Source organism: Equus quagga, chromosome 17 (genome assembly GCF_021613505.1).
Source record: "Equus quagga isolate Etosha38 chromosome 17, UCLA_HA_Equagga_1.0, whole genome shotgun sequence".
NCBI lineage: Eukaryota > Metazoa > Chordata > Mammalia > Perissodactyla > Equidae > Equus > Equus quagga.
Window position 1 is genome coordinate 14969329 of NC_060283.1, and position 25919 is coordinate 14995247.

At 56.6% G+C, this 25919-nt stretch overlaps 1 protein-coding gene across 6 annotated transcripts; it reads left to right on the forward strand.

The window, feature by feature from the left end:
* The first annotated feature begins 327 nt into the window (after positions 1–327).
* TNKS1BP1 (tankyrase 1 binding protein 1) lies at positions 328–25181 on the forward strand. Of its 6 annotated transcripts, none has more exons than XM_046643246.1 (12): positions 328–456; positions 3453–3564; positions 4640–5273; positions 6783–6852; positions 10892–12259; positions 14225–16668; positions 22010–22364; positions 22635–22785; positions 22880–23016; positions 23778–23935; positions 24214–24285; positions 24735–25181. In XM_046643246.1, exons 2-11 carry the CDS (start codon positions 3471–3473, stop codon positions 24272–24274), a joined length of 5472 nt encoding a protein of 1823 aa, XP_046499202.1. In that variant the 5' UTR covers positions 328–456; positions 3453–3470; the 3' UTR covers positions 24275–24285; positions 24735–25181. The 6 variants fall into 6 exon arrangements, with proteins under 6 accessions (XP_046499202.1, XP_046499204.1, XP_046499199.1 ...); XM_046643248.1 differs by having other exon boundaries at positions 334–456; positions 3456–3564; XM_046643243.1 differs by lacking the exon at positions 328–456 and adding an exon at positions 509–905.
* Positions 25182–25919: the final 738 nt, after the last annotated feature.

Below are 25919 nucleotides of genomic sequence, written 5' to 3' on the forward strand. Positions count from 1 at the left end.
CGGTTACCTTCTTTCTGGCCGTGACTCTATGGTGCTGCAATCAGAACAGGCCGCCGGGCTGAGGATCGGGCGGTGTCCTCTCTAGGCAGTCGTCTCGGTGGCCATTTTGTCCGAACACTCTGAGCTGCTCGCGGAATTGCGTCAGTTTCGCCCAGGTCTGAGCCTGGGGCGGGCCCCTCATTTGTAAGCCTCATGAATAATTGAGCACCTGGGCTGTGCCTATTTGCATACCATCCGGTGAGTTCTCGGGCTTCCTACTCCGGGTTTTCGCCGGCTCATGGATATTCATGAAGCACTCTGGAGGCGTGGGCCTGGGCGGGGCCAGGGGCGGGGTCCCGCCGGGGCTCGCACTGGCTTGGTCCCGCGGTGACGGCGACGGCGGCGGCGGCGGCAGCGGCGGCGGCGGCGGCGGCGACGCCTGGCGTCGGGGAGCGGAGCCGGATCCTGGGGGAGCGCGTGAGTGCGCGGGGGCGGGCAGGAGGGCGAGGGAGGGGGCGGGGTCCGAGACTGGCGGCTGGGGAGAGGCGTGGACGGAGTAGGCGCTTTCCAGCCGGGACCTCGGGTTGAGGTGGAGGCAGGGTCACCAGGAAAGTTTGCAGGGGCCGGGGGCGCAGGGGAAGAGGGGGCACGGCGGAGCCCGCGCATGTGCGCGGGGGCGGAGGATGCACGGTCTGGAGCTCTTGCTGGCCGAGCCAGAAGAAAGGGGGGAGGGGGCGAGGGCTTGGGGCGGGGCCGGGGGCGGGCTGAGCTGCCGAAGGGACCCCCGCCTTCGCCTTCTCCCGGGCCCGCGCTGGTCCCCTCCTACAGCTCCCTCGGCACGCCCCCAGCCACCTCAGTCCGCCCCGACCCGGTCCGCGTCCCCAGTCCCTTGTCTCTTCGCCGGCTGCTTCACATCCCGCGCACAGGTCCTCCTCTTCTGCTGCCGCCGCCCCCTCCTCCTCCTCCACCCTTTTCTCCTTCTCCTCTTCGGCTGCCGCCGTCCCCTCTGTGTCCAGAGCTCCCCACTGGGCCCCTCCAGACGGCCCCTCGCCCCGGGCTGTTCCGTCTTCCCGCTGGCCCTCCCTCCTACAGCAGTTTACGTGCTGTCCCTGCCGACCTCTCTGGTCCTGGATCCAGCCGGAGAAGCTAGGGTCCGTAGGGCCGACCCCGCCTGCGCCTATGCCTCTTTCTTGGCTCTTGTCCTCTGGATGGAGCCGCCGGGCGTCTCCCTAGCCCTTCTGGCAGCCTTTGCTCCCGGGAGTCAGCTAGTCTCCCCCTGACTCTTGAGGATAGGGAGGGGTCAGAGCCGCTGTGATTCCACAGCTTTCGGCTATGGTCTTGGTCACCTGGGTTTCCTGGCTTGGGCGTCTGTGCTGTGGCCTCCTCCTCAATTAGGGAAGGCCAGCCCCCCCCTTAATTGCTGCATCCCCTCATACCACAGAGGTGCCCATCAGGCCCCCAGGTGAAAGGGTTTTTTGTTCTGGGCCAGTTCCTCCCCATTTGTAACCACCCACACCGTGTCCCTTGTAATAATGTTCAAGGACAAGGAAACAATCTTGTGTTTTTTAAATTTTTTTTCCTGTTGGGTGCCCCTCCCCCCATACTCACTTAGACTGGCTCTGCAGTTATTCACCCACCCGCCATGAACAGTCCTTGTGGTAGCCAACTGACCAAGGGATTGATGGTCCTGGGTTTCTCTCTACCCTCTTCATATTCTCTGCCTATCTTTGAAACAGGCAGCTTCAGGGTCAAAGGTGAAGGCTGAGTGGGTTTTGCAAAGGTTGGGCACTGAGGTCCCTTCTTAAGATTTGGTGCTATCTTCCCAGCCCAGCTGGAGTGGTTGACTCTGAGAAAGGCAGTACCCCTTGCAGGTTGGAAAGGGTTGGGTTGTCTTCACCAACTGTGTGTGTATCAGGTGATAGGAAACATTCCCCTTCCTTTGGAAGAAGAGGGGCAGGGCTCTGTCTGCCAGGCTGGAGAGCCTGGGGGTCTTGTGGGTGGGATGGTGCTTCAGGAGCCAGGATGGGAACTGAGGAGGTGGTGGGAAGTCTGAAGAACAGGTGACATGACTTGGGCCTGTGGGAGTGAAGGAATGGTCTGGAATGCTGGCAGCCTGTAGTCTGGGGAGAGGAGGAGGTGGTTACCAAGGATGTTCGCTCGTTGGTGACACTGAATGGAATCATGCTAATAATGGCCACCGTTTATTGGACACTTATTAGGCGCCAGGCATTGTGCTAAGCAATTTGCATGCATCATCTCATGTGAGCCTCCCAACGGTCTCAGGAGCTCTATTTTTCACATAGGGAAACTGAGGCTTAGAGAAGTAAGCAATATGCCTAAAGTTGCACACGTTTAAAGTGGTAGACCCACTCGGTATTAGCATCCTGGTGTATCAGATCCCAAAACTCCTGTTCTGAGCTTAGAGGAGGGGCAACCATTTGGCTTCCACCATAAGGCAGTGTCATTTGGGTTACAATTTCTTCTGCCCCCCCCAAAACCCCTCAGGCCAACCTTAGGCTGGTGAGTGATGCCCACCTAGCCCGTTTTCATAGGCTGTGGCTGTCCCACCCTGACTGTCCTAGAAGGGGGAAACCCCAGGGAGTTTTTCCCCCAAGGCACCCCACCACCCGGATGCTCTCAAGCCCTGTCCCATTCTCCCAGCCCAGGCTTGGGCCGGCTCCTCCTTCCTCTTGGCGAGGCTCTGGAAATCCAGTGGGAGGCCATTGCTATGGCAACAGGACTAGGCCTTGGCTTTACCTCATCAAATTCCAAGCTGAAGCCAAAGCGATTGAGAAATTAAAGAAAAAAATGTATTCCAGATGTTTACTTTTTATTCCTTATTTTTCCGTGTTTGGATGAGGCAGCTTTGAGGGAGGCGGGAGTGGGGCAGGGATGTGGAAGAAGGAGGGGGAAAGAGCGGGGAGAGGGAACCACTCCCAGCTGCAGGAGGGAGGGAGGGAGGAAAGGAGGGTGAGCGGGAAGGGGGAGGCAGGCGGTGGGGCGGAGCCCCAGGTTGGGGAGGAGCGGGTTTTTCCCGTCTCCCATGAGGTGATTCACGGAGAGACTTCAGACTTTGCGGCCCTCTTGCTCTGCTCCTGAGTAGAAACCTCGAGAGCAGGGCTACCAGACTCAAGGGGTGCCTTGGGAACGGTAAGTGGGGTGTCTTGGAGAGCTTGCCAGAGGAGGGAGCAGTGGGCGGCTCCCTGAAGCTCCAAGACTTTGGGGTTAGGAGACAGTTAGAGAGTGGTCTGGGAACAGGGGAGGATATGGCTGTTGGGACCTCCCTTGACCTCCCCCAACCCCCCTCCTGAAGTTCTCTCTTCCTGTCCCACACTCTGCCTCTGCTAGAAGTAGGAGACTTCCCCCGGCTAAGCCTACTGCCAACGCCCAACCCTTTTGCCTTCTCTCTCTCTCCCTCTTTTCCTGGGTCTTCAGCCACCCCAGCTCACACCCCTCTGCTTCCCAATTCTCAGCAGGTTCTGCCGCATGTGATGAAAGTGTCTGCTCTCAGGGAAGGTACAGCCATGGCTTCCCCACCACCCCAGGAGTTGGAGGAGGAGCTGGTATCTGCTGGCTCCGAGCCAGGTACCTATGGGTGCAGGGCGGGGCGGGGCAGGGTGGCTGTGAGGCTGGCTGGAGGGGCAGAGGCTGAACCCCTGTTCTGTCTTGGAGGGGGTGGGCTCGACGATTCTGTTGAGGCGGCAGGGAAGGAGGGGTGCTGAGGACGTGCAGGATGAGTTTGAAAGGTTCTCAGCTCCTGTTGAGACCCCCTCAGAACTGTGTGGGATCATAGATCTCGAGAAGATGAAAGCAGACTGTCCTTCCAAGAGGAAGTGGATCAAGCTGGGGTTTTTACAGAGGAGGAAACTGAGGCCCAGAAGAGAAACGGCGTGAACTTACGGGGGTTTGAACCCAGGCCTCCTGGCTCCCTGTTGAAGACTCCTTTCTTAGACTGAGCCGAATGAGTGGATGATGTAGGATTCTAGCAGGAGGGCCTTGCCCATGAGTAATTCTAAAGTCTTTTATTTGGCATTGAAATGCTTTATATAGAGGGTAGGTTTCTGGTGGTGGTGTTTTTCCTGTAGCAGATTTACTTCTGTTTGGTTTAGGTCAATAGTAAGTTTGCATTCCTGATCACACACCGGATGACAGTGGGGAGGTGGCCTGGGTATGCCCTGGGGGAGGGGGCAGAGTGGGGAAGTTCGCTGGGATAAAAGGTTTACCATGGAGGATAGTGTAGTAGAGTGTTGTATAAGAGGAAAGGACTGGATTGGGGAGATGAAGGGATGACTGCTTGATGTAGGTAGGCAGGCAGGCATTTGTTCACTGGTTCATTTGCTCATTCATTCATTCACTCATTCATTCGTTCATTTGATAAGAACACATATTAGGTGCAAAGTAGGGTACAAAGGGAAATAAGGTGCCAGCTGGGCTCTTAAATAGCTTTAGCTTATAAGAGGAATTGACTAAACCTGTTGGGAATTTGGAGAAGGGAGAAGATGCTTCAGGGTTGTGTATGGAAAATCAAGGACGGCTTCATAGACGAGGTGACGTTTGTTGCCTAGAAGGAGGTGAACATTTTGAGTTTGTAGGGTGGGAGATGAAGTTCTGCTTCCTGGTTCTTCTGACAGCCCCTCAACCAACCCTCTCCTTTTGGCAGGTGACACTCGGGCCAAACCCCCCGTTAAGCCCAAACCCCGGGCCCTGCCCTCCAAGCCAGCCTTGCCTGCCAAGCCCAGCCTGCTGGTGCCTGTTGGGCCTCGGCCCCCCCGGGGTCCCCTGGCTGAGCTACCTTCTGCCCGGAAGATGAACATGCTGGCGGGACCCCAGCCCTATGGTGGCAGCAAGCGTCCCCTTCCCTTTGCAACAAGGCCCACGTCCGAGGCCTCTGCTGGAGGAGAGGTCACCCGAGAGACTGGGAAAGAGGAGGCTGGGAAAGAAGAGATGCCCCCGTTGACACCCCCAGCTCGATGTGCCGCCCCAGGGGGTGTGCGGAAGGCCCCTGCCCCGTTCCGTCCAGCCTCGGAGCGCTTTGCAGCCACCACAGTAGAAGAGATCCTGGCCAAGATGGAGCAGCCACGGAAAGAAGTCCCAGCCAGCCCTGACCGCCTCTGGGGCTCCCGCCTCACCTTTAACCATGATGGCAGCTCAAGATACGGCCCCAGGACTTATGGTGTGGCCTCCGGTCCCAGGGATGAGGACGGTGGGCCCCTCTCCAGGGGATGGTCCCAGGAGGGGCCAACAAAGTCTCCCACACAGTGCCCGGAAGAGCACAGCAAGACCCCCAAGGAGAGGTGAGGGGTGGGAGGCTGTCTGTTTTGTTGCAGCCTGGAGGACAAAGTGGGTGGCCCCATCTGGGACTGTGTCGTTCACTTTTAGTTAGTTGTGTACTGTGAGTGCAGGCAGACCCTGGTCTATCACAAAGCATTCCCCCAGCAGATGGTGTTATCCTTACTATCTTCTTTTTAAAATTGTAATTTTCTTTGCAGAGTGGATGCATGTTTATGGTGGAGTTCACGTGTGCAGCGTGGAAGTTTATTTTTAGTTTCTTTATACTGAGAGCCGACCTTTGCCTCATTTAATCCACAGCCATCCTGTTTAGTGAAGGGAGTATCAGGCCCATTTTAGAGAGGAGGAAACTGAGGCTCACAAGTGACTTCCCTTGGTCCCTCAGCAAGTAAGAGGCAGCGCTGGGGTTTGAACTCATGTCTAGTTGATTCCAGAGCATGTGCTCATAACTGCCAGCTCCTGCCGTGGGTGGAGCAGTGTGCCAGGTGCTGGGAGGTGTGTGGGTAGCAGGATGAGCAGGACACAGTCTGTCCATGAGGAGGAGTCTGATGGGAGAGATAAGGCAGGAACATGCCTTAATGCCAGACATGTGTCAATGCAGAGATTGCAGCTGGGTTGGAGACTGTTGCATATGACACACTTCTCTGGAGTTGGTGCCCGTGTAAAGGAAGACTGGCCAGGAGGTGCCCCTTGGGATGGTGGGCACAGGGCATTGGAGGAGAAGGCTGAGGGATCTTGGGTGCCGTCAGCTGCATGGAGGCCATCCTCAGGGCAGGGAGAGCCACCTTGGGGACCACTTGGTCCCCTGGGCCCTTGGTGGCTCTGCTGGACCCAGAGGCTCCCCTCCTGCTCCTGCTGCTGTGGTCTGGGCTGAGCCAGAAGCTAAAGGCCCCTGCCCTGCCCTCCAGCCTTACCCTTCTCTCACCTGAAAGTACCTGGAGGGCAGGGCCCCTAATTAACCCTTCTCTGTCCCAGGCCAGGGCTCCCCAGAGGTCACACCCTGCCCGGGCTGGGTTCTGCCTTCCCTCCTCCTCTCCTCACTTGCTCCAAGCAGAGTTTAAGAGGAACAACTTCAATCTTGGAAAATCACTCTTCCCCCTTCCCTCCCCCTGCAATCCTTCAAGAAGGATTGGCAGGGCAGCCGGGACCAGCTGCACTCTGGCTGGAGGAGAACCTTAACCCCTTACGGACTTGGGGAAGGAGGAGTTATCTTTTTGGGAACCACTGAGGGGTCTGGGCATGCAGGATGTTTTTCCTGAAGGCGCTGGGGAATTTAACCCCTGATGTGCAGGTAGGAATAGGTACCATCTCCTGCGGCACTTCCTCTGTGGAAACTGTACAGCTTCTCTGTCCCCAGTGGTTCCAGGCAGGGCTCAGTAGTAATTGTCTGACTAGGGGGCGGTGGTTAATTCTGGGTGCTGTTACAGTCCCTTAGGCTGACTCTTGAGCACCTCTGTCCTCTTATCCATCTTTGACAGGCTTCCTTCTCCATTTCCTGTCTTTCTCCCTCATAGGAGCCCTGCTTCGGACCAGGCCTTCAACGGGCACCTTGCTCAGCCAGCCAGCTCTGAGCCACCTACTGACGTGAGTTATTCTGTTACGAATCAAGATCGTAGTATTTTAGAGCTGGAAGGGTCATCTGAGATCATCTGTTCCACCCTCCTTATTATTCAGATGGGAAAACTGAGGCCCATGGAGGTGGTGACTTGTCCAAGGGCTGGCCCTGGGACTCAGATTTCTCAACTCCCAGGCCAGTGCTCTCCCTCAGCTAGGTGGATCAGCTAGGTGGCTAAGTGCATTCAGGCCATGAGGCTGTTCATTATTAAGAGTAACAACTGCCACTGATCGGGGACCTACTGTGTGCTGGGCATGTCCCAGGAATGTTGACTAAATTAATCCTTGTGATCACTCCAGCTAGTAGGCCCTGTTGGTCCCACGTGAGAGCTGAGGATGCCAGGGCTCACACAGGTTAAGTAACCCAGGGGCTGAGGCAGGATCTGAAGGGTCTGACTCCAACGCTCTCCCTGGCTGGGCTGCTTCTCAGGGTTCAGAAGAAGGAAGAGATGTTTCTTGGGGGGTTTCCTGTTAGATCTTCCCCTCTTCTCACAGTGTGCTCATAGGACCGTCAGCCTACTTTCCTGAGTAAATGATGTAAAGATGGCTCTTTTTGCTCCTAGAGCCCTTGCTGGCCAGAGGCTGTCCTATCTGCCTTGTGATGGAGACCTGACTTCATTCATTTGTCCATCCAGCAAATATTTGATGAGCACCTCCTATGAGCCAGGTGCTAGGGAAACTGCTGAGAACAAAACACATCCCATGCCTGCTCTCAGTTTAATTCTCACATTGGGGGGTGGGGAGCAGGCGCAAACTGACATTCCTGTGAACCAGCAGATGTGTAGTGCATGAGACCGTAAAGATGGGGCATGCTGGGGTGAGGGTAGTCGGGAGGGCCTTGCTCCAAAGAAGGTGAGGGAGTGAGCTGTGTGGATGTTAGGGGAACAACATTCTTGGTGGAGGGAACTGCAAGTACAAAGGCCTCGGTGCCTTCCTGGCAAGGAAGCCAAGATGTCTGATTGCAGTGAGAGGGGACGAGTGGGTGGTGGTGAGGCCCAAGAGGTGATGGGTTGGGTTGTGTTGAGCCACATAGGCCACTAAAGGACCTTGGCGTGAGTGAGGGGAAGAAGCCATTGATGGGTTTGGAGGAGAAGAGTGACTGGTTTAGTTGAATGCTGTTGATTTAGTTGTAAAGAGTCCCCTGCCCTCTGGATTAAGAATTGGTTGCAGGGAGCTAAGAGCAGCAGGAGGGACCACTTGGGGGTCTGTTGGAATAGTCCAGGTGAGAGACGATGGTGGCTTGGTCTCTGGAGGTAGCCTGTGGGTGGAGATGGCAGGAAGTGGTCGACTTTGGATAGAATGTGAAGGTGAAGGGGATGGGATTTGTAGATAGCTTGATGTGAGGAGAGAAAGTGCAGAATCAAGGAGGAACAGGGCTTTTGGCCTGAACCAGAAAGGTGAGGTTACGTTTACTGAGATGGGGACTTCTAAGGTTGAAGCAGGATCGAGGGAGATATGAGGAATTTGCTTTTGGAATTTGTTGAGTTCGAGGTGCCTTTTAGACATCCAAGTGGAAATGTTGAGTGGGCAGTGGGATATTTGAGTCTGGAGTTCCAGGGACTTGTCAGCGAACAGATGGTAGTTAAGCCTGGCTGCGATCACCAAGGGAGTGGGTGACGGATGAGAGGGAAGAGGACCAAGGCATAGCAAGGAGACGGGAAGGAGCAGCGGTGAGGTGGGAGGAAAGCCGCTGAGGGGGCAGTCCTGGAGGCCAGAGAAAGCCAGCTCCCGGGACTGGAGTGGGGCACCCTCAGCGGTCAGCTGCTGCTGACAGGTCGAGGAAGGTGAGCCCTGAGAATGGGATCTAGCTGCATCGGTGACCCTGATGAGAGCAGTTAGGTGAGGGAAAAAGCCTGTCTGGAGCAGGTTTTGGAGAGAGGGGGCAAGAGGAACTGTGGTGCTAGTGAATGTAGACAACGCGTTCGCGAAAATGGTTGGTAGCTAGGGAGAGGTGAAGTCAAAGAGTATTTTTTTTTTCAAGACAGAAGAAATGAGAGCAGTTTGCATGCTGATGGAAATGCTCCAAGAGAGAAGAAGAGATCAATGATGCAGGAGTAGGGGGGTTGGCCTTAGCTTTGAGCGAGGACAGTTCACAATCCATCGAAGAGGGGAGCAGAGTACTGAGGCTCACAGGCAGGTGCGGTGGGGGTGGGTGTTCTCTGCTGATGGCCCCTGTGCTCACAGGAACGGCAAGCAAGGCCATCAGCTGAGAGAGGGTGGGGAGGAGGTGTTGGAGGTTTGAGCAGAGGATGCCTTGCCTGGGATCGAGGGGAAGGCGGGGAAGGAGGGAAGACTGAGCAGCTCCAGGGCCTGTGTGAGAGCAGTGGGGGTGAAGCTCAAGTGAGACCAGCCGTCCTGGTTACCTGCTGTTCTCCAGCCACGTCCAGCTGCCCAGGTACAGCCTTAGGGTGGAGGAGAGCTGTCTTGAAGAACAGGTCAACCGGTAGGATGAAGGAGGGAGTTGAGGGTTGTGTAAGAGTGACTTTAATGGTGGTAAAGAGAGAAGTGAGGGCAGGAGGAGAAGGGGGGACAGAGAGAAGGAAGGGGGGTCAATGGCTGTGCCTCCTAGAGGGGCTGAAGGATTGTGGGAGGTGGGGAGATGGGAGGAGGGAGCTGGACAGATAGGAGGTGGGAGCCAGGGAGCGGGACACTTGACGCTGAGTTTGTGGAGGGGCGGCAGTTATTGGTAAGGACAAGGTCTGCGGGTATGACCCTGGGGTTACAAGTCGTTGCAAAAGAGGGGTCATGGAACAGAGCCAGGATACTGGAAGGGTCAACCTTGTGGCTCTTAAAGTCACTAGAAATTTTAACAGGAGTCGTGCTGGGCCAGGCTGCAGCGATCCAGGAGCTATGCTTTTCAAGGAATGAGGGGTCTGTTGGGGGCTCTAACAGGAGGGATGGTGAGTGTATAGTTTAAGGACATGAGCTTTAAAATTAGAGCATTGTAGAGAGGAGGAGGATGGAGGGGATGGAAGGGGCCTTGAGAAGCAATCAGGATGCCTTTCTCTGCCCATACCCGGTAGATGATGATGTGGGAGAAACAGCTCTATTGGACAGGGCGGCAGGGGAAGCATGACCCCTGGGGAAGGCGAAGGTCAGATAGAACAATACTCATGTCGTTGTCAGGGACAGGCCGAGTGGAGCGGTGAAGGAGAGCCAGGTGCTTGGTGCCCCCTCTGTCCCCTTCTTCCCCGTGCCCCTCATCATCCCACTGCCTCCATTATTTCTATAAGTCCTATTCCAAGAGGCCACGTGCACAAATCTTATTTAATCCTCACCTAACTCTGTGTGATTTATGTTGTTGCCATGAACTTCAGTGTCCAGCTGGGGAGGCAGAGGCTCAGAGACACCAAGTGACCGTACTGGAGGGCATACAGCTTATAGGAGGCAGTGCCAGGGGGACGCCACGCCGGGTGCTGTCGTGTCGCCCAGTGCCTTGCGCCTGAATCCAAGGCCTGCCTGCTTCCTTGGGTGGTGCTGGGACCTGTGGCTACACGGGGCAGGGTCGGGAGCTCCACACCTCCCTGCTGCAGCTGCTCCTGGGAGCTGGTCTGCAGCTGCACTGGGCTTGGAGTCCCACTCGGAGGCAGAACGCCCCCATGCCCAAACGGTCAGATTGCCCAGTTATCCTTTTCCCTTATTAAAGCCAGTGTTCTTGACGCATCAACTGCGGACTCTTAGGAGATCCTAAGATGAACTTTGGGGTGGGTGGATGGGTTTGAACCACCTGAAGTGGTGTGAGTGATACTAGGTGAATAAGGCTGTGTGTTTTCTGGGGAAAGGGCCTGCAGGAGGGGTCTGTGAACCCTAAGAAGCTTAAGATGCTCTAACTCAGTTTGAGGTCTCTCCCAGTTGTCCTTGGAGGCCTCCCTCTGAGCCCTGGTTTCCTCCTCTTGTCTGTGACGGGAGAGTGTGAGGAAGCAACTGACCTGGGGTCTATATGGGGTTAGCAGGGACCTCTCCCACCCAGCTGAGAGGTGAGTGATGGCTCTTGACCTTTCTCTTGCAGGTTGCCAAGCTCTGGGCCCTCTCAAGTCCAGGCCCTGCCTCAGAGAATGGAGGGTCTGCCAGCCCAGGCCTTGCCACTGAAGTCTCAGATCCAGCCCCCGGGTCTCCCCATCTTCTCTCACCCCATGAGAGCTCTCCCCGCCACTCTCAGCTTCCAGAAACCCAGAGTCCAGCAGCTGCTGGGGCTTCTCCCTGCCTCCCTGAGACTCCAGCATCCCCAACTGCAGCCCTGCCTGATGAGGGCTCCCGCCATCCCCCAAGCCCAGGGCTCCCTGCTGCTGGGGTCCCAGAGGCCGCCAGAACCAAAAGCCCTCTCCTTGAGAAAGTCTCAGGGTGCCACAGCTCAGAGCAGCCCCCAGCCACCTCGCCCCAACCCCTGAGGGCTGAGGGTGGGTTGCTGGATCTCGCTCGGACGTTGCCCTCTGAAGAGGAGGTGGCCAAGAGTGTTGCAGACCTTCCCCATGTTGGCCTGGCTCAACGCCGGTTTTCTGAAGGTGTGCTCCAGCCGCCCGGCCAAGAGCAGGAGAAGCTGGGGGGCTCGCTGGCTGCCCTGCCCCAAACACAGGGGAGCCAGTCAGCCCTGGATCGTCCCTTTGGGAATGGGACAGAGTCCAACTGGTGCTTGTCTCAGTCCTTTGAGTGGACCTTCCCCACGCGGCCTTCAGGTCTGGGGGTGTGGCGACTGGACTCGCCGCCTCCCTCCCCCATCACTGAAGCTGCTGAGGCCGCCGAGGCTGCTGAGGCTGGAGACTGGGCTGCGTCCAGCAGGGAGGAAGGAGTGTCCCAGCAGGGGCAAGGGGCCCGGTCAGCTCCAGAGGAGCCAGGAAGGCCTGGTTCCTGGGTGCAGGCAGGTGATTCGGGCACCTCCCCAACCCAAGAGGACGATGGAGAGAGTCAGCCTCAGTCCCCAGCTCTTCCCCTCGAGCCTCTGCCAACAACAGGGGGCCCACCTGGACCAGCTTTGCTGCAGGCAGAGGAGAGAGATGAGGACCGGGAGCCCTTGGCTGCACAGGAGTCCCCTCTTCCTCTGGCCACCAGGGAGACTGCCCTGCCTGTCCTGGAGCCGGTCCTGGGGCAGCAGCAGCCAGCATCCCCTGACCAGCCTTGTGTCCTCTTTGCTGACACTCCTGACCCTGAGCAGGCACTGCCTGCCGAGGAGGAGGCCGTGACCCTGGTCCGGGCTGAGACCACCCAACCCAGGGCAGAGGCTCAAGACTCCTGTGGGGCGTCCCCCGAGCCTGCAGGCCCTGAAAGCAGCTCCCACTGGCTGGATGACCTCCTGGCTTCCCCACCACCCAGTGCTGGCAGTGCAAGGCGGGGAGCTGGATCTGAGCTGCAGGACACGCAGACCCCGAGTGCCTGCTCTGAGGTGAGGACAGGGGCACAAGGAGGGGTGGGGGCCTCGGGATGGAGGCCAGGCCTTCAGTGGCTTTGTTCTTTCAGCGTGGATTTTATATTTCAAGAACTTGGGATACAGCCGTGAGAAAGGCAGCTGTGGACATGCTGCTCATAGCTGTGTATTTTGGCAAAGCTGGCAGAGCAGAGGGTACAAGACGGCGCTCACGGTTTAGTGCGAGCTCATTTCTGACTCCAGTATTCACTAGCTGAGTGGTCCTGGGAATGTGCCTTGACCTCTAAGCTTCAGAGTCCTTTCATAATAATAACACTGGCCTCTTAGGGTTGTGTTGCCGGTGAAATGAGATGTGGAAAGCACTCGGGGCAATGCTTGGCATATATTGAGTGTTCAGTCCGTTATTACGTGGAGTATTGTGAAAGGCGAAATAGCACAGCCACGGAGAGCGTGGGCTCTGGAACCAGACTGCCTGGTTCATCTCCTGGCTCTGCTGTTTATTTGCCCACATGTGACCTTGAACAAGTTACTTTTCCACATGTGCCTCAGTTTCTGCATCTGTAAAATGGGGATAACGATAATGAGCTATGTCTCATAGTGATGGTGAAGACTAAATGAGCTCTGATACCCGTAAAGCGCTAAGAGCTGTACCTGGTTCATGATGAGCGCTTAGTAAGTGTTGGCTTTTGTGACCATTATTACTGTGGAGCCCCACACTTGTCTTGTGGATGGGCAGCTGACGCCCAGAGGAGGGAGAGCCTTGTGCAAGGTTACCCAGCAAGTTAGTGGCTGGGCCAGTGCCCTTTCTCCTACCAGGCTGCCTCTGAATTTAAGAGCTGGGGTCCAGGTGGCTTTTGAAATGTATTTTTCAAGCGCAGCCTGGGCTGGCAGGGGCGGAGCTGGAAGGAAGGAGGAGCCAGGGGGCCTCTGGGGCAGAGGGGGCGGAGGAAGAGCAGGAAGGAGTTAAGGCCAAGCTGGCTCCTGCAGTAGGTGTGTCTGTCCTGGGATGTGAGTGACTCAACTGGCTTCTGGGCGGGGCTGCCAGAGCTGCAGCTGCTCTGGAGGGAGCGGGGCCAGGGCGAGAGGGAGCCAGAGCCGTTGGACAGGTCCGGGCGAGGAGAGCGGCCCAGCCCTGTCCCAGCAGCGCCTGCCGCACCTAGCAGCCTGGGGCGGGCAGGGGCCAGGGCCCATGGCCCAGCTTGGGGACAGGGAGCCCAGCATGTCTGTGTTGGAGAGGCTACTGGCCAACGCCGCGCTGCGGGATGAGGCTGGCCGGCTCCGCAGCCCTGAGCCCAGGGCTCAGCTGCCAGCAGGAGTGAGTCAGGGAGTATGGGGTTGGGGGTGCCCTAGCTGGGTCTTTCGCCTGCACCAGAGGGTGTTCCTCCTGTCTCCCCCAGAGCCTAGGCTAGGGCTGAGAGGTCTTTCTGGGGAGGCCTGTGGCGGAAGGGTACTTTCCTTAGGGAGGATGAGGCTGGGATCTCATGGGCTAGAAGGGCCAGGGGTGGTGGTGGAATCCTGCCTTCGAAAGGAGGTTGTGGAGGGGCTTTGACTCTTGCGGGCTTATAATTGAAAGACTACCCCTCCCCCCAGCCCATGTGAAGACCACTCTGCCAGGCAGGCTTTCTCCTGGCTGTTAGCCAAGTGTTGCCCAAGGGCTGTAAACATGACCATGGGATCATCGATTGAGTGCCCATTGCGTGCCAGGTGCTCTGCTGAGCCCTTGGCTTAAATGATCTTGTTAATCCTCCCAAACCACCCCATGCAGTAGGCATTATCCCCATTCAAGGATGAGGACCCTGAAGCCCAGAGTAGTTAAGTGATTTGCTCAAGATCACACAGCTGGGATCCAAACCCAGGCTGTGGGGCTCTCTGAAGTGGGGCTCTCGGGCACTGGGCAGTGCTGACTCTCATTCTGGATTGACTTCCACCCTGACTGACTCTAAGCATTGTTTCTTTATCTCTCTCCTTTTTCCTGATTCCCAGGGACTCCTTGGCTGGGCCCAGAAAGATCTGCAGAGTGAATTTGGGATTGCAGCAGACCCACATCCCAGCGGTTTTAGTCCTTCCAGCTGGTCCCAAGACACTTCTCAGGACTATGGCCTTGGGGGTGTGAGCCCTAGAGGGGACCCAGGCCTTGGAGAGAGGGATTGGACCAGCAAGTGTGGGCAAGGAGCAGGGGAAGGGAGTGCCAGGGAGTGGGCCAGCAGGTGTGGCATCGGCCAGGAGGAGATAGAGATCAGCGCCCAAGATGGGAGTGGAGGGCTCACAGCCCAGGACCAGGTGATTGGAAAGCTGACCCAGCTTGGCACTCAGCAGAGCCGCGAGGCGGATGTTCAGGACTGGGAGTTCAGAACAAGGGATTCCCAGGGCACTTACTCCAGCCGGGATGTGGAACTCCAGGACCAGCAATTTGGGAAGAAAGATTCGCTGGGTACTTACAGCAGCCGGGATGCGGAACTCCAGGACCAGCAATTCAGGAAGAGAGATTCGCTGGGTACTTACAGCAGCCGGGATGTGGAACTCCAGGACCAAGAATTTGAGAAGAGAGATTCGCTGGGTACTTACAGCAGCCGGGATGCAGAACTCCAGGACCAGGAATTTGGGAAGAGAGATTCGCTGGGTACTTACAGCAGCCGGGATGCGGAACTCCAGGACCAAGAATTTGGGAAGAGAGATTCGCTGGGTACTTACAGCAGCCGGGATGCGGAACTCCAGGACCAAGAATTTGGGAAGAGAAATTCGCTGGGTACTTACAGCAGCCAGGATATGAGCCTTCGGGACTGGGAATTTGGGAAGAGAGATTCGCTGGCTACTTACAGCAGTCAGGATGCAGATGAGCACAACCAGGAATTGGGAAAGAAAGACCACCTTGGCAGGTACAGCAGCCAGGATGCAGACAAGCAGGACCAGGAATTTGGGAAGAGAGATCCTTCTCTGAGCACCTACGGCAGTCGGGATGCAGAGCAGCTGGACCGGGATTTTGGGAGGAGTGCCTGGATGAGGGACTACAGCAGCAGCGGCAGCCCCACAGCCCTCGGCCCCCAGGACAGAGGCTTCGGAATGAGAGCCCTGAGCGCCGGGTTCAGCCTTGAGGAAGCCCAACAACAGGATGAAGAGTTTGAGAAGAAGATTCCAAGTGGTGGAGACAGCCCGGGCAAGGCCAGTGGGGATGCAGGCCAGTCTGAAGAGAGAGAGTCAGGGGACTTGTTCAGCCCCAGCACCCCCCAGTCACAGGATGGGGCACTGGGGCAGAGGGACCGGAACAGCTGGCAAGGCAGTGGTGCCAGCCAAGAGGTTGGAGGGCTGCAGGGGAGACAGCAGGCAGGAGGCCAGAGCCCAGGTGATGCTGACCAGGAAGACAGGGAGGTGGGGCAGAGAGGCTGGGCCAGCGACTTCAGCCTCGGTGTTGTCCACCAGCCAGAGGTGGCCTTCAGCCCGGGGCAGCGAGACTGGAGTGGTGACTTCTGCCTAGAGGATACTGAGAGGAGCCATCAGTTTGGCATCATCGGCAATGACAGAGTGAGCGGTGCTGGCCTGAGCTCTTCCAGCAAGATGGACCACTTTGTGTCTCCTGAGAAGACCTCGGCCGGGCCTGTGGACTGGACTGACCAGCTGGGCCTCAGGAACTTGGAAGTGTCCAGCTGTGTGCGTTCTGGGGGCTCGAGTGAGGCCAGGGAGGATGCTATGGGACGGATGGGCTGGTCAGACAACCTGGGCTTGAGAGATGTGGACCTGGCCAGCTGTTTGGAGACTGGAGGGTCTGAGGAGCCCAGGGGGATTGGAGTCGGGGAGAAGGAGTGGACTTCGGATGTTGGGGTGAGGGGCAGAGATTTGGCTGGGGCAGGGGAAGTAGAAGGCCACAGCCAGGCCAGAGAGAGTGGCGTGGGGCAGACCGACTGGTCAGGTGTGGAGGCCGGAGAGTTCCTTAAATCAAGGGAGCGTGGAGTGGGACAGGCAGACTGGACACCTGGCCTCGGGCTGAGGAACACGGCCCCAGGGGCAGGCTGCAGCCCCAGGGAGCTCAGGGCGGGCCAGGCGGACTGGGGTAGCAATCTGGGCCTGAGGAATTTGGAGATGCCATGTGACCTGGAGTCTCGAGGTTCTTGGGAGCCACGGGGATGTGGAGTGGGACAGATGGACTGGACCCAGGACTTAGCGCTCCGAGATGTGGAGCTCTCTAGGGCCTTGAGTGAAGCCAGGGAGCACGGGGTAGGAGAGGTCAGCCAGTGCCCAGAGCTAGGACTCAGGGACAACGGTGTTCTGTCCCCTGGTCTGGAGGCCAGAGACCCCTCAGAGGCCAGGGAGCTGGGGGTCGGAGAGACAAGTGGGCCAGAGACCCAGGGCAAAGACAACTCCTTACCTTCCTTGGAGACCCGCCCTGAGGACCTCCGAATGGAGACAGGAGAAGCCTCCCGCTTTGGAGCCAGGTAAGAGAGCCCCATCCCTGTGTGGGAGGGAAGGTGTGACATCTGTCCCCAAAACTGCAGCCCTTCTGAGGAGGAAAGAAACAGCTTTACCCAAGGACTTTCAGTGTTTGGAAAATTGAGATGGTTTGGACTGTGAATTTTTTTTTTTTTAGCTGAGGAAGTTTCACCTTGATCTAACATCTGTGCTAGTCTTCCTCTATTTTGTACGTGTTTCACCGCCACAGCATGGCTGTTGACGAGCAGTATAGGTCCGTGCCCAGGAACTGAACCTGGGCTGCTGAAGTGGAGTGTGCCGAACTTAACCCCTAGGCCACAGGACCAGCTCATGGACTGTGAATTTTTAATTTTACTTTTTTTTTAATTGAAATATGGCACACATACATGTGTGCTCCTTTTTTGATGACAAATGGGATGTTTGAGCTGTTATTCTTTCAAAGCCTGTGCTTTAGGTTTCCTTGGTGATTTTGTATTGTGACTGTGCTGAAGGAAATGATGTATGTCACATCTTCAGATAGTTTCTGGTGGGTTGCACTCTGTGCACAGCGGCTATGCTTGAGGCCTCTCAGCTCTGAAGCCACAGGTGCTTCCAGGCCAGGGAATGTGGCTTTCATAGGCCTAGGATGGAGGACTCTGTGTCTTCTTGGCCTGGGCCACTGCAGGTCAAGTGGAGTCGATAGTGATGCTCATTGTTTCTCACGGAAGTTAGGAACTTACTTGGTGCTTCCTGCCTGTTCTGTCTTAAGACCCAGGAGAACAACCGTTTAAGAACCTGAAAGATGGTGGGACCTGGCTCCTAGCCCCATGACCTTGGCTTCTGTGCACACAGTTGCTGCAAAAGAACTTTCCAGAGAAATGAACCAGTAGTTTTATGAGCCAGCCACGATCTGTCTCAGAGATTTTTATGTTCTAAAACCAGCTGAGGTGATTTCACACCTGGAAAGGGTGATAAAAAGGCATTGCATCTATTTCGTTAACATTTCCATCCATTGAGATTTGATTTTATTCTCTTGACTGAGTAGAAAGTTTGACCTTTTCTCACCCTGGAGCTTCTCATTGGCCATCAGGGAAGAAGGGAAGGGAAGTGTTGGGTGGGGGCTGTGTTACAGGTGGAGGAGGCTCATAGTAGTGGGAGGGGGGCAGGAGGGGCCAGGAAAGGTCTAGAGGGAATCTTGAGGTGTTGGAGGGGTTGGGAGAGGCATTTGGGGTTTAGGAGAAGGAGGGAGAGGGGAAGGTGGGCAGAGAGTGGGGCCAGGATGATGTGGGGCTAGGGGGAGCTGAGGAGAGGGGACATTCTGGGGACCCAGTCTGTTGAAGGGCGATGGGGGAGCGTGGGCAGGTGGTGAAGACTATAGGGAAGTGGGGAGTGCACAGGACTAGGAGTCCAGAGGCTCCTGGGATCTTGAACCAGTTGCTGGACCACCTCTCTGAGCCTCACTTTCTAACGTTAGGCTCAGGAAGCTTTAGCATTCCTGGTGCCTGGGGAGAATGGAGGTGCGCTGGGGTTGCTCCCGATTTCTCTTCCTGGGACTCCAGAACTCTGCAGTCCCTAGTGCTCAGCTGCACCTCTTACCTCCTTGATCTTCACAGCTGCCTGTGAAGCAGGAAAGGGATCTTATCATCTCCAGTTTGCAGGTCGAGAAGCAGGGTGACCTGCTTAAGATCACAGAGTCAGCAGTGCCTTTCTGCCTTCTTTATCTTAAATGCTGTCAGGTATGGCCTCTGTGTTCAAGACTCAGACTACCAAGTGGTGCGACCCACAGCCCTCCACCTTTCCCCTCTGATTGGGGTGGCTCCTGAGAAGCAGGGGGTGGGGAAGTGAGAGTATCTTTCCCTTTTTTTAGGATGGAGGGAGAGGCTGGCTGGGGGCTGCAGATTATGCCGGAGCCTGGGCTGGGGAAGAGGAGGGTAGTGGCAGAGAAGCAGGGAGCCCTCAGCACTCAGCTCTCTGAGCTTTGGTCTGCATCACGCCTTTAAAACGCCCTGGTTTTCAGGCTGTGTTATACGTTGGAAAATGTTGTGTACTCTGTGGCCATGCAGCGACTCAGAGTGTCTGTGTATTAGCGTGAATTAGCGCATGAAAGCACAGGAATGAGGAAGCGTTTCCCTTTCTCTAACAAAGTGTTTCCCAGACTTGTTTGACTGTTCAAGGAGCTAGTGTTCTGACGTCTGACCTAGGGAAATTCTGCACTCTGGAAAGTTGCTCTTTAAAGGAAGTTTTGGAGGTTCCCCTGGTAACAAGAAGTCCTTGAGGCTAGTTCAGAGCATCTGGCTTTGGGCCCCTCAGCCAGGTTTGGGTCCTGATTCTGTCACCATCTCTGTGACCTTGGGCTAGTTCCTTTTCTTCTCAGGGCCTGCAACTCCTCTGTAAATTGAGAGTAATTTACTCCTAATACTCACAGGGCTGTTGTGATAGAAACCTACTCTCTCACTGTAGTTGTAGCTGTTGTTTCAATTTGGATGGATGTGAGCTGTCCGTAAAGGGAGGCCCCTGGGGACATTTTTGTCATCATCCCTGTGTGGGATAAAGGTACCCCTGATGGTGATCATTGACTGGAATGCTGTCCAGCACAGCTGTGACCAGACAAGCATGGGGGTGGGTGGCATGTGGGGAGAGGTCAGGCCCCTCCTCTGTGTCTAGGGCCACCTTGTCCTGGTGGGAGGCTCTCCTGGGTCTCCTGAGAGCTGATGGACTGCCTTCTTCTCTCTCTGGCCTCCTGGTCATCTCCTGCCCAACCCCCTGGGTCCCAGGGATGCAGAAACCTCCCAGTCATTTTGGGGCCTTCATAGAATCTGAGAGGACCCTCAGATCATTGAGGCCAGCTCCCTCATTTCATGGATGGGGAGTTGGAGGCCCAGAGAGGCAGTGGGACTTGCAGAAGGCCCACAGCTGTGATCGTGGCCTCCTCCTTGTTCCCTCAGGCCCCAGCCTTGTGGTCATCTCTCTGGGTTCTCTGCTTTTCTCTCTGGGGTCAAGGCCAGCTGCTGCCCCTTTGGACCTGTCATTCCAGCTCCAGCCTGAACCGCCCTCATTTCAGGATTTGGAGCCTAGAACACTGGGAAGCTGATGTTTTGCAGATCTTCTGCATGCCGTTTACCAGTCTGCACCTGGAGTGGTGGTGGGGGGTGGAGTTGGCTAGAGTCCAGGCCCTCAGGATATGCCATGTCCAGACATGGTGAGGGCTATAGATGGTATAAGATGAGACAGGTCCTCAGGCCAAGAACCTGTATTGATGATGGTGATTATCCTAAAAATTTTTCAAGTGCTAAGTATGTGCCGGGCACATATTTCTGCCAACACACCGAGCAAAGGTTGGGTACTTTTATTATCCCCATTTTACAGATGAAGAAACTGAGGCTTGGAGTACATCAGTAACTTTGCCAAGGCCACAGGCATAGTATGGGATGGAGCCCATATCCATACTGGAGTGGCAGTGCCCAGCACAGGCTCCTGACCATTCCTTTGTCCCACTTCCCTGCAAGGAGAGCCAGTGAAGAGCTCAGGTTGTAGGTGTTCTGGGTGCTCAGAAGTAGGAAGGCTTCTCCTGAGATGGGGAGAGGGTGAGTGGGTTTAGACAGGCTTAGATGCACACTGCACCCCAGTGCTCTCCCCACCTTATGGCCCCCACATCTCCCCAGCCCATCAAGCTCCTCCCCTTCCCTCTGCCCTTGTGGCTTAGGGCCAGGTCTTGCTCTGGATATGGATCTTTCCATCCACCCATCCGCTGTTTCACATCCTCTTAGCTCTCCCGGCCTGCCCTCAGCCTTCTCTCTGCCCTACCCCAGGGAGAGGCTTGGAGCAGGGCCTCCTCAGGCTGGTTGGGGTGCTGACACCGCCCCCTCTCTCCCGGCCTCCTTGATTTTAGGCAGCAGGGTGAGCTGGCTTTGGCCGCCATCCAGGGCTGGCGGCTCCCGATTCCGCTGCCTTGCTGCACTTCTGCTGCTGCCTCTCCCTCCACCCTCCCTCCCCAGACCGCTTTAATTTCCATCTGTCAGCAGCTTGTGGAAGGACAGACTGACACATGTTCTCTCCAGCCCTCCCCCCTTCCTGCCTGGTACTGACTCACCTGCCTCATTCTCCTCCCCTCCAGTCCTGCCTGGCTCCACGCACTGCCCTGCCAGCCTTTCCCACGCCCGAGTGATGAAGTGTGTGTGTGTGTGTGTGTGTATGTGTGTATGTGTGGTATGGCTCTGCTGTGCTTATGAGAGTGGGTACTAGGCATCTCTGGAGGGAATGACAGACGAACAGTGCCCTCCCACCCCTGCATGAGGTGTGCTGTGAGTGTGTGCAGGGTGTCTGTATTTCAGGGGGTGGCAGCTGGACAACACACAGGCTTCTTATGTGAGGTACATGAGTTAGATCATGTGGTGTGCTGTGCCTGTGTGTTTGTGTCATGTTTTATGGGAGCGGCAGGCAGAAGACACATAAGCTGCATTGAGGTGCAAGGTGACCCAGCCTCTCATTCACTGAGCAAACATTTGCTTAGTCCTGCTCCTGACCAGGCCGTGGGCCAGGTGCTGGGGGCACAAAGGCGAGAGGGGGCCCTATCTTTGCCCTTGAGGAGCTCACAGACGGGCAGTGGGGACAGAGAACCACAGACTCTGGGCCAGGGGCTGGCACAGGTGGGAGCCCAGGGCTCACTGAGCTGAGGAGGAGTGGTGGCTGGGGGAAGGGAGCAGGTGAGCCTCAGAAGAGGAACTGAAATGCAGGGAGAGTCAGTGGAGGGGCGGTGGGGGATCTTTCTAGGCGGGGAACAGCTTGTCCAGATACACAGCAGCCTGCGAGGGCCTGGCATGCTCTGGGAGTCCCTGCCTGTGCTGTGAGACTGGGGCATAGGGAGGGAAGACGTCGGGGGCGAGGGCTGAGGAGATTAGACAGGTAGGTGGGCCAGGACCTGGCTTATCTCAAGGAGCATGGCCATCAAAGCAGGTGCCCCTGGGAGGGACACGTTGACAGCATCAACAGCAACAGCAGCAGTAACAGCTGTTTTTATAGGACACATCCTGAGAGTCAGGCACTATGCTAGGTGCTTCTGATTATCATTTCATGTCCTCAGTGGCTCTATAAAGTTAGAGGACCCCATGGCTTTTATAGGTGAGGGGACTCATCCAGAGTCTCAGTAAGTGGCAGACCTAGGATTTGAACTGCTGGCCTGGCCTAGCTTGTCCCCTCTGTGGCTGTGTTGTGAGAGGCTCTGACTGTGTCCTTCCTGAAGGAGTCTGGGAAAAGCATGGAAAGGAGGGAGAGGTTGGGGGAGAGGGGAGTCAGATCCTATAAAGGGGTCTTCGGGGGAGGGAGGTGTACCTCACGGTGACCGTGTCCTCTGCTCTGTCTGCTTTGTAGCTCCGGCGGGTGCCCAGCCCGCTCCCCGCCCTCTGGCTCCCAGGGCCTGCTGGAGGAGATGCTGGCTGCCAGCAGCTCCAAGGCAGAAGCCCGGAGGGAGTCAGCAGCCTCTGGCCTCAGGGACCTGTTAGAGAAGGAAGGAGCCACAGCAGGTGCTGACCTAGGGGAGCCTCTGGAGCCTAGCAGGGACCCTGTGCCCTCCTGGAGGCCCCAGCCTGATGGCGAAGCCAGCCGGACAGACGAGGTGGATGGCACGTGGGGCCCTGCAGGGGCCGGGCAGGGCAAGCAGGGCCCGACGCGGCCCCCTCAAGACCCTCCGCCCAGGTCCCCCAGTCAGGACTTCTCCTTCATTGAGGTCAGTGGAGGGCGAGCCTAGGGCAGTAGGGTGCTGTTGTAGGGGCACTGCAGGTGGTGGAGCCAGAGCTTCGTCCCTGGGGTTTCCCTTAGCTGCGAGGAGCCCTGAGCAGTCTCGGTCTGGGAGGCAGAAAGCGGGTAGTCATATAAACAGGGAGCTCCAGACTGAGGGAGGGATCCGCTCATGGCCAGCTGCTGTGAAGGGGCTCCTCTGGGGTGGGACAGGACCACGGGGCAGAGGTGGCAGCGGTGTTGCCATTGTCCTGAGCAGGATACCGAGGTCCTCGACAGTGCCATGTATCGGAGCCGTGCCAATCTGGGGCGCAAGCGTGGGCACCGGGCCCCGGCCATCCGGCCGGGGGGTACCCTGGGCCTCTCGGAGGCGGCAGACTCAGACGCACGGCTGTTCCAGGACTCTACAGGTAGAGTATTGTTTGATGACATCTGTGCCCCTGTCTGGGGTGGGGAGGTCTGAGTTTATTGCCTGAGCTGAGCCCACTCTCTGGGTCCTTGCAGAGCCACGAACTTCTCGGGTGCCATCTTCAGATGAGGAGGTAGTGGAGGAGCCTCAGAACCGCCGGACACGGATGTCCTTGGGCACCAAGGGGCTGAAAGTCAACCTCTTTCCTGGCCTGAGCCCATCAGCCCTGAAGGTACCATCTGATCATTCAAGAAACATCCATCCACCTGGCCTGCTAGCCACCTTGCGTCCAGCTTGCTCTTCGTTCCCCCATCCCCTTCTTCCCATTCCTCCTCTCATTCTGCTCTCCAGGAAGGGCCCCCAAAGATCCCTTTGTGCCCCACTGGATCCTGTGCTATGTGCTAAGTGGTATGGAAGGAAGAACAAGGTGTGTTCATGTCCCGGAACTTCACAGGGTAGTGAGGTACACGAGCCGTGGCCATAATTAGCTCTGGAGAAGGGAGAAGTTCGGTGTCACTGGGAGGTAGAGGTAAATAAAGGCTGAGCTTGGTCAGAGAGAGAGAAGTTATTTCTTAACAGTAGGTGCCTGAGGATGGGAGGGTAGATTGGGGAAGGCCTCACAGAAGCGTTTGATCTTAGCTTTGAGGCATGCATGGGAGTTGGCTCTGGGGGGTGGGGTGGCAGGAAGGCATTCCAGGCAGATGGAAGAGTGAGCCAAGTCACAGGAGTGGGAAGTCACCACTGGCTTTGTCCTGTCCAATTAGTCTGAATTCAGTTTGACAGTATATTTTTGAGGGCCTACTGTGTGCAAGGCATGCCTCAGCTCTTGGGGGAAGCTTGTCTTTAAGTGACTTTCCATCCATCTGGGTAAAAGGACTGCAAAGGGGTCTGTGCCTGATTCTGGGCACTGCATACTCTTGGGAGAAGGCCCAGCTCTCTGAATCCTCCTGCTTGTCGCTCTGACGTCTGTCTGCACCTGGACTTGTCTCTCAGGCCAAGCTGCGCTCCCGGAACCGCTCAGCTGAGGAGGGAGAGCCAGTGGAGAGCAGGTCCGGCCAGAAGGAGTCTGCGGTCCAGCGCTCCAAATCCTGCAAGGTCCCAGGGCTGGGGAAGCCCCTTGTGTTACCTCCCAAGCCAGAGAAATCCTCAGGGTAGGTGACCCGAGTTGTGGGCATCAACTGACCTGACTGTGTTGGCCTGAAAAGGGAAACTCCACTTTACAGAAGAGGAAAGCTGAGGCTCGGGGAGGAGGTTGACATGCCCCAAATTAACTCTCTTGAGTTGGTAGCAGCATTCTGGTCTCTGCAGCCAGGCTCCAGGCTGCCTCTTCTGGTTGTGAGTGGGGGTTGGGGGCTTCTATCCCTTCCACTCCTCATTTTGTTCAGCTTTCCTCAAGTTTTCCTTATGACCTTTACCCTCCGCCTTCTAGGTCAGAAGGATCGTCACCCAACTGGCTGCAAGCCCTGAAGCTGAAGAAGAAGAAGGTCTGAGAAGTCACTAGGTGAGGGCAGGTTCATGGGCTCAGGGCTCTCTGGGGTTGGGGAGTGGGGTTCAGGGTGAGTAGGGCCTGCCCTGGAGGACTTAGGAGCCACTCCCATCCCCCTTCTAGCCCTTGGCACCCCATCTTCCTTTCTCTCTGAGGCTGGAAGCAGGCAGGTGAACCCAAGCTCCAGGACTGCCTGGGTCCCTTGGCTTCCCCTAGATTTTGCACACAGAGCAGGCTGTTGTCTGGCCTGGGATGGACAAGGAGGGTTTCCATCCATGCCTTCCTCCGTAAGTGTGCTCAGCCACTCTTCTGGTCTGGGACCCCTGGGGGCACTCAGCAGGCTCAAGGTCCCCAGCACTGGGCTCAGCTTGGGGATGCAGGATGGGCACAGGGAGAGGAAGCCCATGCGTCTCCTCTCTCCCCCGCTCTCCTCCCCTGACCCATTCTCTCCCCTCCCGTTGCAGGTACTTCCCATCCGGCAGTCTCAGGCAGTGCCCTTTCCTGTGGGGACCCCAGCGGGGAGATGGCTGGAGCCCCACCATGCCCCAGGCTGCAGCCTCTGTCCCCCATCCACCTCTGAGGAGCGTCTGGGGAGGCACATTTATGCACTTTGTATCACCATTCCAACTTTCCCCCGACACCTTCCCTCCCAGCCTGGATTCAGTCACTAGTGGTCGAAGGTTTTTGTCCCTCCCTCCCTTCCGCTCTTCCCACATCCCTTTCTGCTTCCTCCTCCAGCCTCCCTTGGGTTTTCTTTTGATACCAGTTTATAGCATTTTTTATGAAAGCCTTTGATTTTTGTAATGGGCGGAGCCCAGCCGCAACCCCGGTCTCCTTCCGCCCTGCCAGGTGCCCCAAAGAGACCAATAACATTTTGCCACTTAAAACAATAAAGGTTTTTGGGAATTGGTGCTGCCCAGGTTGTGGTGTGTGGTCATGGCTCCCCCTCCCCTCATCAAAGGCTGTTCTTGGGAAATGCTGGTTAGCCCTGGCCCCTCAGGAGCACACTCTGATGTTGAATGTCACTTCCCTTGCGCTCTTGGGCTCAGTGTCCCTAGAGAGGGTGTGTTGGTTATAGTAGGCTGATTGCTGATTCAAACAATTCCTGAGTCTCAGTAGCTTACCACACAGGTTTATTTTCCATTCATGGCCCAGCCCAGGGTGGGTTGGTGGTGGGGATACTCTGTGCCTCACAGTCATTCAGAACCCAGGCCCCTTCCTTGTTGTGCCTCAGCCATCTGCAGGGGCCTTAGAGTCCCGCAAAGCATCCAATGGAAAGAGGGGAGGATCCTGTGGGAGACCCGCACTCCATTGGCTAGAATTCAACTCACGGTCCCTGCTAACTGCAGGGGAGATGGGAAATGTAGTTAGCTGTGTGGTCAGAGAGAGAGGACCAGATATTGGTGAAAATTCACCCTTCTTGCTAGGGGGCTTTGTTCCTGTGATCCCTAAGGGTCCTTTCAGCCCATGCATTCTGGAATGTCCCTCAGGTTCTGGTCTTCCCCACCCAAGCCCCTGGCCTCCTACTGTCCCTCAGCCTAGTTCTCTGTTACCCTGGTTTCCCCAGACTCAACAGCCTCTTTCAGGGCTGGTATTGTCTTTCCCTGAGACTTGGTAAAAGGAGAGGCTCCTGTGGCCTCACCTTGATG